The sequence below is a fragment of the Cygnus atratus genome, chromosome 9 (genome assembly GCF_013377495.2).
Source record: "Cygnus atratus isolate AKBS03 ecotype Queensland, Australia chromosome 9, CAtr_DNAZoo_HiC_assembly, whole genome shotgun sequence".
Classification (NCBI taxonomy): domain Eukaryota; kingdom Metazoa; phylum Chordata; class Aves; order Anseriformes; family Anatidae; genus Cygnus; species Cygnus atratus.
Window position 1 is genome coordinate 17,168,169 of NC_066370.1, and position 13,313 is coordinate 17,181,481.

Genomic DNA, 13,313 nt, shown 5'->3' on the forward strand with positions numbered 1-13,313 from the left:
GTGGCCGGGCTGCGGGGCCGTCGGGGGCGATGGGTCACAGCTCCGGGTGCCACAGCTGCCTCCTCTTCGATTCTCCGTGAGTTGGGGACTGGCTTGGGGACCTTGAGAGCTGCCGATGGGATCCCACCTCTGTGTGCTGTCACTTACGCTCTGCTGCTTTTGTAAGATGCGATTCCCGTTTCACATTCCTTTAGTTTTTGTTCTTTTTTCTCTTGTATTCTTTTTCCCCCAAACATAATCCATGCTCTGCTTAGTTACTACGTACTTTCTTTAAGCACAATGCATCAAACTACTTTAAATGTAATTTGGAATTCAAAGTTAAGAAATACCCCAATCTGTAAGATGTCTTTGCATTAAATAAAAATGCTTGAAGTGTCGCCATTTGAGTATAAAGGAATACAAGCTTGCTCAAAAAGCCTCTTTTGCCATTAAATTTGACTTATCAGAGATGGTATTAATTGTATCTGGTGCATTTACAAGTTGCTTTTGACTGCATACTCACTGGGGGACAATTTATTTAGGTGCCTAGTGATATTTAAACGAGGAGGAATTTCATCCTCAAAGAAAGCGGATGTTTGCGCTGTTGGGGGAAAAGAAATCTCCGAGCTCCCTTCGCTGTGAAGACTGATGATACCGAAGCTGTTTGTGTAACGCAGGAAGATGACATTGTGGCACAACTATAAAGCTCGATGGGATGTTGAAATATGATATATGTAATTAAAAAGCGACAGTAACATTTGGGAGGCAGCATGTTTAATGCATTTCCCTTTCATCTGCTGGAAGTCTCTGGCATAGGCTGTGATGATTTCAGATCTTTCTAAAGAGGCTTAAATTATGTGTTTCTTTAGAAATGAGCAAACTGGTGGAAATATGTATCTGAGGATTTTTTTTTTTTTGGACTGATTAACACATCTGAGGACAGAACAGCTGGATGCACCTGGGGGAGGCTGTTCTGCCCTGGTTTTCTCCCCTCCAGCCTGGCAGTCGTGGCTGGGGACACAGAAGAGGCCGTGCAGCCCCTTGCTGGTGCAAGGAGGAGGGCGCTGCTCCTCTCTGCGTCCCCGAACTCAGGCTGTTTGTTGTCAGGCACAAGCACCCCACGTTCAAAGCCGCCTTTTCCTCTGGAGCTCTGGCTCCAGCTCTAACTGCCTGCTCTCCCTTCCGCAGGGTGGTGAAAGAAGAAATCTCAGACGACAATGCCAAGCTGCCCTGTTTCAACGGCCGCGTGGTGTCGTGGGTAAGCGAGTCCCTTCGTTATCTTGCTGCCTGTTTCTTCTCTCTCTGAAAGCCACCGTTCGATCGCGTAGTGCCAAGCAAAGCACGGGGACTGCTCTGCACAGTCGGAGTGCTAACCGCTACGGAAGCTGATGAACTGGATTACCGCGCTCCAGCCTCTCTGCTGGGGGCTGAGCCGCATGCTGCTGGGTCCCCAGGGCCGGGCAAGACGTGGGATGCCCCTCTGCGGGGAGCTCACCGTAAGGGATGCTTGGCAGAGGTGGTGGTCCCAGCCTGTAACCCGTGTGCCCCTACGGCAGGGTCAGCTTCCCAAGGAAAGTCCCGCTCCGGTGACTGGCGCAAAGGGCTTTAAGTGACTCTAGTGCTGGTGAAGCGGACTGGATTTGGCTGCCTTGAAGACTAAAGGTACTGCCTGGGCAGCTGCAGGACAAGCTTCTCCCTCCATGCCGTGCCATGCACATGCTCTGCCCCCTGCCCGCATGCCTGCCTCGGCCCCAGAGGGGACCTTCTGTTTGGGGGGGAGAGGGTGTTCGTCCTCCATAGCCCATCATCCCTTTTTCCCTGCTGCTGAGCCGCAGTTTGTGCTGATCGGCGTGTGTGCATCTGCCCCAGGAACAGAACCAAGTCCCGGGTGCCAACAAATAGCCAGTAAACACTGGAAAATCTCCAGCCTCTTGCGAATCGGGCTGGATGTGACCTAACTACTTCCGTCCCTGCATCAGACAGCAAGGTCTCACCAGTGGTGAGGGCGCTGGGGGCTCGGGGCTCCCGCACGGAGTGGCCGTGCTGCGCTGCCCTCCCTCTAGCGGCTGTAGGACCCCTGGCAGCACGGCCAGGCCATGGCCCCAGGCATCTCCCCACTACTCCATTTCTGTTTTCACGTGCTCTGCCAGAGCATCCCAGAGGCTCCAAGCCCTTTCCATCGCTTTTTCTTTTTTTTTTTTAAACCTGGCTTGCTTTTCGTTGCGCTTCACGTCTCCATGCAGCCGCCTGCCCTCCTTGCAGTGGCTCTCTGGGGCTGAGGCCTCAGTGGGAGTGGCACAGTCCCAGCACGGTTTGTGCTGAGCCGCCCGCAGACCATTAGCGTGTGCTCTGATCCGGCCAGGGCACCGTGCTGCTGCTGCAGCCTCTGAAACCCTGGCTGCTCGTTGTGCCCGGGGTCAGAGCCTCCATCAGCGCTCCTGCGCGAAGGGTGACAGCAGTCTCAGGGACCCCTGTGCACCGCTGACGAACCCTTTTTCTCCCCCTGCTGAGAGTCTCCCTGTCTGGGAGTGGTTAGGGGCTGGGGGAGCGCTTGCTTTGCCGCTTGTGCCAGACAGGCTGGAACGAGGCTATTTTAGGAGCTCGGTACTAATTTTAGCTAGAGGGAAAGATAGGGGCTTGGATCTGAGCAAATATTTCCTGACGGCGAAAGAGGCAGGAGGAGTGCGGGGTGGTTGTCAATACCTTCCCTGGAGGAAATCCCAGCCCTGGGAGGAAGGCAGGAGCACTCCCCTGCTCAGAGACACAAGACCCCTCTCCTCTCTTCTCCTCTCCTCAGTGCTGTTTGGCAGCTGCCCGCGGCTCGTTCCCTCCGACCGGATTTATTTGCCCGGTCTCGACTCCAGCGCAGAGCATTATCACTTTTCCCTAGGCAGTGCCAGCCACTTCCAGCATCTCTTTTCCCCTGTGGCTGCCGGAGCGGGGACGTGGCCCTCGGGGAGTGGGATGTGGCCTGGGAAGGTGCCGGGAGGGGAGCTGTGCCTGTGCCTGGGGCTTGCTGGAGGCAGGGAGGCTGAGCTGGGTGTGAGACCAGAGCTGGTTCGGCAGTTGCAGAGCAGGAGCCTTGTCCCGGGGCCTGCAGGACGGGCTCCGCAGCTTTTGTCAGCCCCGGGTGCTCTCTGCCCTGTCTGCTCCCTCGGCTGAGGCTTTCTCAGGGCTGCTCTGTCTTCCTGGCACCCCTCTCTCTGTCCCAGCTGCTCCCTGGCAGCAGACCGTTCTCCCCTTGCCCCCATGATGATCTGTGGGGTCCTTCCTCAGCAAATGCAGACTTTTGCACTGAGCGTTAGGGTTTGGGCAGCAGCTGTCGGCTCCTTTCCAGCCGATACAAATGTGTGCAAATGTCTGTATTCTGACGTTCGTCCCCATGCTTGCCTGTGCTGGGCAGGGAACAGACAAGCACAGGAATGAAAAGACACGTTGCAAAGTCCTTAAAATGGAGGTTGATCTTCCCTTGCTGTTGAGCTCTAGCCTTTCCCCGGGGACTTGCTCCCTGGCTTAAGGGAGGGCTCCTCTGTGGGCTCTGTCAGTTCTGCTTTGGAGGTCCCTGAACATCTCTTGTAAAGAAAAGGCTTTTTGTTGCTTTCCTGTCCTGCCTAATATGAATTAGCCCGGCACGATGCAGCTCAGAGGTGGGGAGAGGGCAAAAACTGCACAGGGAGTGATTTTGGGGGAGCCACTTCCCCATGAGCTCAGCTGAGCAGTTTCATCCCCGCGGCGAGCCCGTTCCCCGAGGAGAGACTTCGTCTAATTCCCTGAGCCCTGAAATTGGCGGTTTATCTGAGAGCCAGAGGCACGTGTGTAGGTGTGCCTGGGCTGCCTCAGAGCTCGACCAGTAGAAATAGTTCCTGGTGTTTGACCATTTCTTAAATTTCTGCACCAGGGAAATGCTGAGCCTTCCAGCAGCTGGCTGGGTGCGATGCCCAAGTGGCTTAGTTGGGCGCAAGCTGAAAGTTTGCACAGGACTTGTGGAAGCCAGAAAAAAAGCACGTTGGAGTATTTCAAGGCCATCCTCAGCCCTGAGCTCAACTCCCACAGACTGGGAATGTGAAAGCCCTGCTTGGTCCCAGAGCCTGAAGGCCAAGCTGTGCCGGTTAAAATGGAAGAAGGAATGACCGGTAGCGGTCTCCTCTGATGGAGGAAGAACCTGGGGATCCTCTCCTCGCCACGAAGACACGTGCTGAGGTTACCCGAGCTTAGGAGTTGTGCAGCGGGGGTGTGCAGGTGCTGTCGGTCTCTGCGCAGGGCTGTCAGCCGCCTGGGCCTCGCTGCTGGGTCAGGAATTGCCGAGACACAGCCGGCTTCTGGAAGGCGTTGAGGGAGAACCTCGCTACACGCTTGGCCTTTCCGTACCCATTCCCGGGCATCTGCTGTCGTCTGCTGTCAGAGATGGGATCCTGGGCCGGACAGGCTCTCGGCCAACTTGCCTGGCCACTCTTGCAGGTGTTTTCGCCCTCCCTCAGCCATTTCGTCCTCTGTCTCGTCCCTCCAGCTGGTGTCTGCAGAGGGGTCCCATTCGGATGCGGGGTCGGTCTGTGCCGATAACCAAACAGAGCTGCCGCCTTCCATGGAGCGCACGGGAGGCATCGGAGACTCCAGGCCCCCCTCTTTCCAGTAAGTTACCTGGGCTCCTGTCCTGGTTCCTGAGGGACCCGTGGTGGCTTTGCTGTAAAGCGGGGTGGGAAGAGCAAGGGCTGGGACGCTGCTACCTGAAGTGGCAGGGGTCACGGCCAGCACAGGGAGGGTGGCGGGGCTGGGAGCAGCTTCCAAGTGGAGCTGTGTAATTCAGGGAGCAAGGAGGTGCTGAAAGTAGTGCAGGGAAGCTGGCACAGAGGCGACAGTTTCCCCCAGTCCTCTTCCTTGCGCTCATAGGTGTGCTGTGATTGCTCCCCACCGCCTCTATGCCTGTCCCTCAGAAGGGGAAAATAACTGATGGCTGGAGGCTCGTGCTAGCTGGTGGAGAGAGCCTGCTGAGGCTGTTCCTGGTTGGACATGTGTTCCTTTTCTTCATTGCAGCCCTAACACTGGGGGGAGTCGGGAAAACTTGGACAATGAAACAGAGACAGACTCAGTGGTGTCATCGCAAAGGGAACGACCTCGTCGGAAAGATGGGCCTGAGCATGGTGAGTGCTGGCAACGTGGCAAGAGCTCTGCTGGGCTTGGCCGAGGCACGGAGCGGGGCACCAGCTGCAGACATGGGGCAGCTCTGTCTGCTCTGTAGCTCCTTCCCAGCACAGAAAGGCCTCAGGTTGGAGGCAGGATGTGACCCTTGTGTTGCATAGGTGATGAAACCTTTGGGGGCAAAGGAGACATCTCCTGTAGAAGTCTCAGGGGCGAGAGAGAGACAGCAGAGCCTCACTCCTTAGTTGAAAAGTGGAGCGTGCTGTAGCCTTGTCACACTGTGCTGGTCCTCGCTTTGCCTCAGATCAGCTGCAGCAGTTTTCTACAATTTTAGCAGCCTTCTTCCTAGTGGCCCATCAGCCTCTTCTCCATCCTCTAGTGGGGTAGATTTGGTAACCTGCAGAAAATGGATCTGATCCCAAGGTGGACTCAGAGCCAGCCTGCACTAGATGGTGTCTGATGGTCAGATTAATTCTGAGAAGGTTGCCATGAGCCCTGCAGAGGGGAAGGGTGTGTTTCCCCGTGGTCTGTCTCAAGCACGCTGAGTCGTCTTGTTTCATAGCACCCAGGGTGAACGGTACAGTGAAGGGAGAGCGGCGCCGAGACCTGGGCGGGTACGAAAGCTCCTCCACGCTCATGAGCAGTGAGCTGGAGACCACCAGCTTCTTCGATTCAGATGAAGATGACTCCACAAGCAGGTAGGAGAGCTTAGATCTTGGCAGAACGTTGGCTTCCCCCTTCCTCTCAGCACAGAGATGCCATTGTAGGGCATAGTAATTCACAGTAATTCTCCAGCGTCCATGCTCAGGCTTGCTGTCATCTCAGAGCTCACCCAGCAGGCTCCTATGCTGTTTGTCCCCCACAAACATGCCCTCCTCCTCTTCCCTGCAATCCTCTCTTCCCTGTGCCCTTTTCTGTGACTTGCTGTCAGAGCCACCACCCCAGCAGCAGAAGAGCTGACTCTGGCTTTTGCCTCTAGGTTTAGCAGTTCAACAGAGCAAAGCAGCGCTTCCCGTCTAATGAGGAGGCACAAGCGACGCCGGCGGAAACAGAAGGCTCCACGCATTGAGCGGGTACCCAGGGGCTGTGGATCCCAAGGGAGGGCTGTGCAGGGCAGACTGGGCTGCCTGGTGGATCTCTCCACTTAGTGCTCTAGGGCTGATCAGGGATACGGCTGTGTTTGCTGTGGGCAGGTTGAATTCAAGCAGTGAGATTTCATAAAATGCTGTGGACCCTTCACTGGGGCCAGTGTAGCCCAAGATGTGGGACCACAGACCTTCTGGCTGTGGAGGGGTCGTACGGGCTGTGTTGATGCCCTTTGGCTCTGCAAAGCTCCCAGCATAAGGCTGGAGTTGTGGGTTGTGGCTGTGGTGCCACGGGGGGTTGCAACGAGTGCAGGTGGAGGGGGCTGGGGCTGGGCGTGGTACCCAGGCGCCGTAGGACATCTCGTGTTTCACTTCTGTTGCAGTCATCGTCCTTCAGCAGCATCACAGACTCCACCATGTCCCTGAACATCATCACTGTCACGCTAAACATGGGTGAGTGGGAGGTGTGCCAGCAGTCCTTCCAGAGCGAGGTGGGGCGGGGGAGAAGGAACTGGGGAGGGGGCAAAGAGAGCACATACGGGGAGGTGAGAGGGATGGGTTCCTTAGGAAAGTGGCTTGCCTTGAAGCGCTGGTATCTCAAGAGTCCCTCTGCATCCCAGGAGGTCTCACTGGGAGAGAGAGGGGTGCAAGCGCCCATTAGTAGCACATGGTTTATCTGAGGTTAGGGCTGCCTGTGCCTGCTGCTTTCTGGTGTCTTACTTCTTTCTCTTTCCATCCCTGCAGAGAAATACAATTTCCTGGGCATTTCCATTGTGGGACAGAGCAATGAACGCGGGGACGGAGGCATTTACATTGGCTCTATCATGAAGGGCGGTGCTGTGGCAGCTGATGGCAGGATTGAGCCAGGAGACATGCTCTTGCAGGTACTTCACGCCCACGTGCCTCCATCTTTGAGACTGGGAGAGCAGCAAGAAAAGACCCAGAAGCCTCCCTGCGCGCTTTGGCAGGCTAAACCCAGGAAGCTGCTCTTGGAAGAGGGAAGCTGAGTCACTGCTGAGCTGAGCGGGGAGCTCAGCCTCTGGTCGCATCTCTGGGACTCACCCCTTTGTGTTGTTTGCAGGTGAATGACATCAACTTTGAGAACATGAGCAACGATGATGCTGTGCGGGTGCTGAGGGAGATCGTGCACAAGCCGGGGTAGGTACCGAGGCTGTTTCTTACCTCCGTAGGCAGCTGTATGGGATGTGCTTGGGGTGTGCGAGGCATGTCTGCCAGCAGGTGTGCAGGAACCCAGAACTTGGGATTTTGGCCTTGCTTTGATTCCTAAGTTTTCATGCCCAAGGCAGGAATTGGAGCCAGCAGAGTGGTGGCAAATTGAGGTCCCTTTTTCTGGGGATACTGTGTTATCTTTTTGCATAGCCTGGCTAACAGGAGGGTTACTGCTCCATTTTGTCCATGCCTCTGAGGAAGATTGTAGCTGGGGGAGGGACAAGGACGCTGTACTGGCAGCTTCTCCCCGTCTGTCAGGAGAGAGCCAGCATACAGCAACGTCAGTGGGTCACGGAGGGGTTTGTGCCACCAGGCTCTTGTTCTAACCTGTGCCTTTTTGCTGCAGGCCCATCACCCTGACGGTGGCCAAGTGCTGGGACCCCAGCCCCCGAGGCTGCTTCTCGTTACCCAGGAGTAAGTGGATAGCTGACCCACCCTTAACGCTGGTGCCCAGCTCATGTGAGAGCCCTGCCTTAAGCACTTACTTGGTCGTTGTCTTGTTCCTTGTGTGTGTGTGTGACTCCATGGGGCACTGAATCGGGGTTTGGTGGGGTTTCAGCTCTCCTCTAGGGAGGCTGCCATGTCCAATTCCCAGGCCAAAATGCCCACAAGCCCAGCCCTCCTTCCCACATCACGCTGGGGACGCGTTTCACTGGGGCAGGGAGGTCACTTGCTCGGGGCGCCAGAGGAAAGAGAAACCCCTCCCTGAGCCATAGGGGGATCTCTCCCTCTGCACCTGTCCTGCTGACCCTCCCTCTCTTCTTTCTCTCCCAGTTGCTCCCCAGCGGATCTGGGCTGGGCCAGACTCTCCATGCTCCGATCCGGGTGAGTCCCGGCAGATGCTGGGGATGCAATGGGCTGTGCTGAGTCCCTGTCCCTCCCCCAGAGGTTGATTTGATGAGGAAATAATTTCTTAGTGCCGCTGACTGACTTTTTGTTCGTTGCAGGTGAGCCCATCCGGCCCATTGACCCGGCAGCCTGGGTGTCTCACACGGCAGCGATGACTGGCACCTACCCAGCGTACGGTATGAGTCCATCCATGAGCACAATCACTTCCACCAGCTCCTCCATCACCAGCTCCATCCCAGAGACCGAACGTAAGTTCTTGTGCCTCCGTGCTCCTCCCGCTGCACGGCTTCCACGCCTTCACTGTGCTCTGAGGGGAGCAATACATCTGCTTGGGGACAGCTGGGCCGGGCCAGGTCTGCCCTGCCGAGGGACTGGGAGGGAGACAGCTCTGACCAGGCGGGTGCCTGGATCAGTACGAGTTCTGGCTGGGTGAATTTATACCGCATTTTTATGCCTTCTACTGAAGGAGAGTAGAAGATCCTGGATGCGGTCCAGGAGCTGTGGCAGCTGCAGAGAAAAGGCTCAGAGAGCAGTCAGGGAGTTACCAGCTGAGAGCGTGAGGCCTGAGGGATTAAGCAAAGCCCTCCCAGACAACAGCCAGGGCAGGATGGAGAGGCTCTTGCAGTGGGGTGGGGGCCTGCTGAGCACGGCAGGGCTCTTTTGGTTGCTTTCTCAGTGTGTTGGGTGATTCTAGTATGCAGAATCCTGAAGCAAGGGTCTAGAGAGTTCACGTGAGGCAAAAAGACAGGAGTTTAAGTTTGTGAGGAGCGATGAGTTCCTGTGCTGGACTCTGTGGGCTCAGTTGGCAGCTTTTGGATCTCGGCTGCTTGAGACTGGCTGGAAGAAAGGAGGCTCTAGCTTGGGTTTTGCACAGGACCTGTGCAAAAAAACAGCTGGCCTGTGAAGGATAGCACTGGAAGGCTGGAGGGGGGTTACGCCAGCATGCACCCTGGGGCTGTCTGCGATGTATTGTTCCCTGGCCCATTCCTCCCGTGTATGTGATTCTTCCACGTGGCACTGTTGCCTTTTCTTCCCCCTCTCATCTCTGCTTCCTTTCCCTTTGTCCACACCACAGGCCTCGATGACTTTCACCTGTCCATCCACAGCGACATGGCCACCATTGTCAAAGCCATGGCCTCCCCAGAGTCAGGCCTGGAGGTGCGTGACCGCATGTGGCTGAAGATCACCATCCCCAATGCTTTCATCGGTAAGAGACCGTGCTGCCTCCAGCAGAGACGGGGTGTGGGGAGTGGGTGGCCTGCTTCCCAAGCAAACGCTAACGAAAGGAGCATCTCCTCACCGTAAACTGACTGTTAAGCAGGCCAGGGTCGCAAACTGAACCTTTGGCTGTGCAGTCCCTTTTCAGCTTTTGACCCACTGTGTCATGGCTAGAGTGCGGCTCACTGATTCAAGGGCTGCTGCCTTCCTCTCCCTTCTTGTATTTAACTCCGATGTTTGGTGGCAGGTTCGGATGTGGTGGATTGGCTGTATCACCACGTGGAGGGCTTTACAGACCGGCGTGAATCCCGCAAATATGCCAGCAATCTGCTGAAGGCTGGCTACATCCGACACACCGTCAACAAGATCACCTTCTCTGAACAGTGCTATTACATCTTCGGGGACCTCTGTGGAAGTACGGAACTTGGCTCTGGTCTGGAATGGGTGGGAGGGAGGGGATGGGGGCGGGACAGGGTCCTGCAGATCCCCACTGATACCGTGGGGACATAGCTACAGCTATTGCCACCAGGCTGGGCCCCTTGTTCTTTGGACGCTGGTAGAGTGTGATGAGGAATATCCCAGCTCCCTTGTCATGCTGCTGGAGCTGTGAAGCTGGAAGTCACCTGCTTTGTTACCTTGTCACCTGGGCAAAGCAACATCTAAGTCTTTTCTGACCGTTTTCAGGCTCTGAACTTCCAGCGCTGGCAAGAGGCTGGTGCTCAGAAAACTGGATTCCCCTCAAATAAGAGGGATGGAGGGGAGTAATCGGCAGGGGAAGGTGTCGCTCTGGTGTGGTCCTTGCCCACCAAGCTGGTTTCTCAGTTTCAGGGACAGCTCTGCCTTGCCCAGCCTGGCTGTTGTGCGGCCAGGAAGCACAAACGGTTATACTGCCTAGCAGGGAGAGCGCCAGCTTCTTTCATCTCCTTGCCTTACCCCGCCGTTATCCCCGTTAGGGTGGACACGGAGCTTCTTCGTCACACGTGGCTCTTTGCACTTGTTTTAACCCTCTCCTCTGCTTCCTTGCAGACATGGCTAATCTGTCCCTTCACGATCACGACGGCTCCAGCGGTGCCTCCGATCAGGACACTTTGGCTCCGCTCCCACACCCAGGAGCCGCACCCTGGCCTATGGCTTTCCCGTATCAGTATCCACCGCCTCACCCTTACAACCCCCACCCCGGCTTCCCTGACCCAGGCTACAGCTACGGAGGGGGCAGTGCAGGCAGCCAGCACAGTGAAGGTGAGTGAAAAGGACCAAAAACGTGCCTTTGCGGGCAGGTGCCTTGTTCAGTACGGGGTAACAGCGGGAAAAGATTGCTCCCTTAAACAAGCCCCTGTGCGTGGTGGGAGCCAGAGGAAAAGCCTTTATTAGGTGCATCCCAGGAGGGTTATGGGACTCAAAGAGAGGGCAGGGACTGTGCAAGCTGGTGGCTGTGCTGCAGTGTGCCGTAGTCCTTTCCTGGCTAGAGGAGGCTCCTTTTTACTCCTGGCCTCTCAGAGCTGTCACCTAACATTGCCCCGTGCGCTTCGCAGGGAGCCGGAGCAGCGGTTCCAATCGCAGCGGCAGCGAGAGGAGGAAGGAGAGAGAGAAGACCGGGGAGTCCAAGTCAGGCGGCAGCGGGAGCGAGTCGGACCACACCACGAGGAGCAGCATGCGGCGTGAGCGCGCGGCCAGCGAGCGCTCGGTGCCCGCCAGCCAGCACAGCCAGCGGAGCCAGCACTCCCTGGCTCACAGCATCCGCAGCCACCACAGCCAGCAGTCGTACGGGCCGCCCGGCCTCCCCCCTCTCTTCAGCCCCCCCATGTTGCTGATGCCACCACCGCCTTCAGCCATGGGGCCCCCCGGGGCGCCGCCGGGCCGTGACCTGGCCTCTGTGCCCCCCGAACTGACAGCCAGTAGACAGTCCTTCCGAATGGCCATGGGCAACCCCAGTGAGTTCTTTGTGGATGTAATGTGAAGCGCCCGTCCCCTGTCTGTCTGCTGCCCCTCCTTCCCCCCCACCCCATCCCCGTCGTTTGTCTCCTAGGACCGGCCCTGGCTTCACCCCTTGTTTTTTTGGGATTTTTTTTTTTTTTTTTGGTCTTGATAACTAAAAGAAAAAAAAGGGAAAAAAAATAAATGGAACTAAACCTTGATTCTAATCCCTCCTCCAGCGGGGTGGACGGGCTTGGCAGGCCTGCTGAGCGCTGCCAGCCCATCCCGCCACCAGACTTGTGTATTGCCGATGGTAATTCCCTCCTGCCGTCCTCTCTAACCCCATTAATCCGCATCCGTCCCAGCGCCCTGTGCTGCTTGCCCGTGTGTCGCTGCCGCCTCCTGGTCCTTCCGCCCTAAACATCTCTTCTTTCTTTTCACCCTTTTGTGTTTCTTCTATCAAGCAGCAAAGAATTACGGGGTGTTTGACTTTCTCTGAGCCTGCCGCCCGCAGGGGGGAGAGCTGGAGCGTGGCGTGGCCCGACAGGAGGACACGGAGCTCCAAGGGCGCTGGGCGCGCATGGCGCTGAAGATGGCTGCTTTTCTCCCCCTAGCGGAAGACGCCCTGAGAGGGGAGCGGGGCCCAGCCTTACGTGCATTTTCAATCCCGTTGTAGTTGCCTTTTGGCCAACGCGTGAATGTTCCAGGGCTTCAGTGCCTCCAGGGGAGGGGAGAGATGCTGCCCCTTCCTTCCTGCCTCCCCTTTGGGCCAGGTCTGTGCCTGGCGCTGCCCTGTGGGTCTTGTGTGGCTCGGGGCTGTGGGGGCAGATGCTCGCCCGGCCCGAGGGAACCTCCACGGGGACCTCAACCTCCACCCTGTTCTTTGCTCTCCTGCCTGGGATGCTGCTGCCCCTCGTTTGTAGGGTTTGTCCCTCGGGCAGCTGTGGCCAGGCTCAGTTCTGCCAGGCAGCGTGCCCTCTTCAAGAGCCGGGGTGCAGCCGGGGGGAGAGGGAGGGCACCGTGGGTTCACTGTCATGCTTCTGGGGAACGTGGAGGTCCCCTGTGTTTGTCCGCCAGGAGGGACAGCGCTGGCACTGCCCCGTTCCCCCCTGCGTACGGTACCCGGGGGGAGCTCTTTGGGCTGGGGCTTAGAGCGCAGGGGTGCATGCAGCGAGGCGAGTCCACTTGCTCCGGCGCTCCTTCCCCCTTCTTCCTTCCTCTCGTGGATCCTGGAGCCTTTCCTCTTCTCTCTGCCTGGGGTGCGGGAAGGAGAGGTGCTAGGGGCCGGGGGCAGCCCCTGCCCCGTGCCAAGCTCGGTACGTCGGTACGTTCAGCTCCGCTCGGCGCCACAGCTCCCTCCGCGCGCGTTGCCTCCTTTGGTCTTTCGTGTTTGCAGTTTTATACTTCAGAGATGACATGTATTTTGCTCCTCCGGGGTCCGCATGGCGCCCACGACCCCTCTGCCAGCTCTCATGTGCCATCCGTTCGTCTCCTGGAGCCTCTCCTGTCCCCGGGGGGTCAGCTCGCCCAGCGCCCGCTGCCCCCGGAGCGGGGCGGCACCGGCACGCCACAGCCCGTCCCCCCTCGCCCCTGTCCTCATGCCACCCAGCAGCCTCCCCGGCCACCGCTCGCTCCCTTGCCTGCCCGCTGGGTTTTATATGAACGAATCCAACCTCCTTGTTTTTATTTATAAACATAGTTTTATTGGACTCCTGCTTTGTGGTGGTGTTTTTTTCCCCCAGCCTCCTTCCTCTGTCCTCTCTGCGGCCAGCTCCCAGCGGGACGGGGCTCCCTGGGTCCCCCATTTTATGGAGGGCCCCCCCCCTTTTCTGTGGGGTCCCCCATTTCTGTGGGGTCCCCCCTTTTTTGGGGCTCTCCCCGGGGGGCTGCGGGCAGGCGCTG

General features: G+C 57.4%; 1 protein-coding gene across 4 annotated transcripts in view; it reads left to right on the forward strand.

Moving 5' to 3' along the window:
• Window positions 1-13,115, forward strand: part of DVL3 (dishevelled segment polarity protein 3) — a 30,848-nt gene extending 17,733 nt beyond the window's left edge. Inside the window, exons 2-17 of one of the 4 annotated variants that reach the window (XM_035544894.1) lie at window positions 1,168-1,237; window positions 4,487-4,608; window positions 5,011-5,117; window positions 5,678-5,813; window positions 6,095-6,188; window positions 6,584-6,653; window positions 6,945-7,084; window positions 7,282-7,358; window positions 7,777-7,844; window positions 8,205-8,255; window positions 8,378-8,527; window positions 9,355-9,486; window positions 9,745-9,912; window positions 10,524-10,736; window positions 11,030-11,428; window positions 11,879-13,115. In XM_035544894.1, coding sequence (XP_035400787.1) covers window positions 1,168-1,237; window positions 4,487-4,608; window positions 5,011-5,117; window positions 5,678-5,813; window positions 6,095-6,188; window positions 6,584-6,653; window positions 6,945-7,084; window positions 7,282-7,358; window positions 7,777-7,844; window positions 8,205-8,255; window positions 8,378-8,527; window positions 9,355-9,486; window positions 9,745-9,912; window positions 10,524-10,736; window positions 11,030-11,428; window positions 11,879-11,910 — 2,029 coding nt within the window. In that variant the 3' untranslated portion in view covers window positions 11,911-13,115. Of the gene's footprint in view, window positions 1-1,167; window positions 1,238-4,486; window positions 4,609-5,010; window positions 5,118-5,677; window positions 5,814-6,094; window positions 6,189-6,583; window positions 6,654-6,944; window positions 7,085-7,281; window positions 7,359-7,776; window positions 7,845-8,204; window positions 8,256-8,377; window positions 8,528-9,354; window positions 9,487-9,744; window positions 9,913-10,523; window positions 10,737-11,029 lie in introns of all 4 variants that reach the window. The other 3 variants (XM_035544895.1, XM_035544896.1, XM_035544898.1) reach the window with 3 other exon arrangements.
• Window positions 13,116-13,313: the final 198 nt, after the last annotated feature.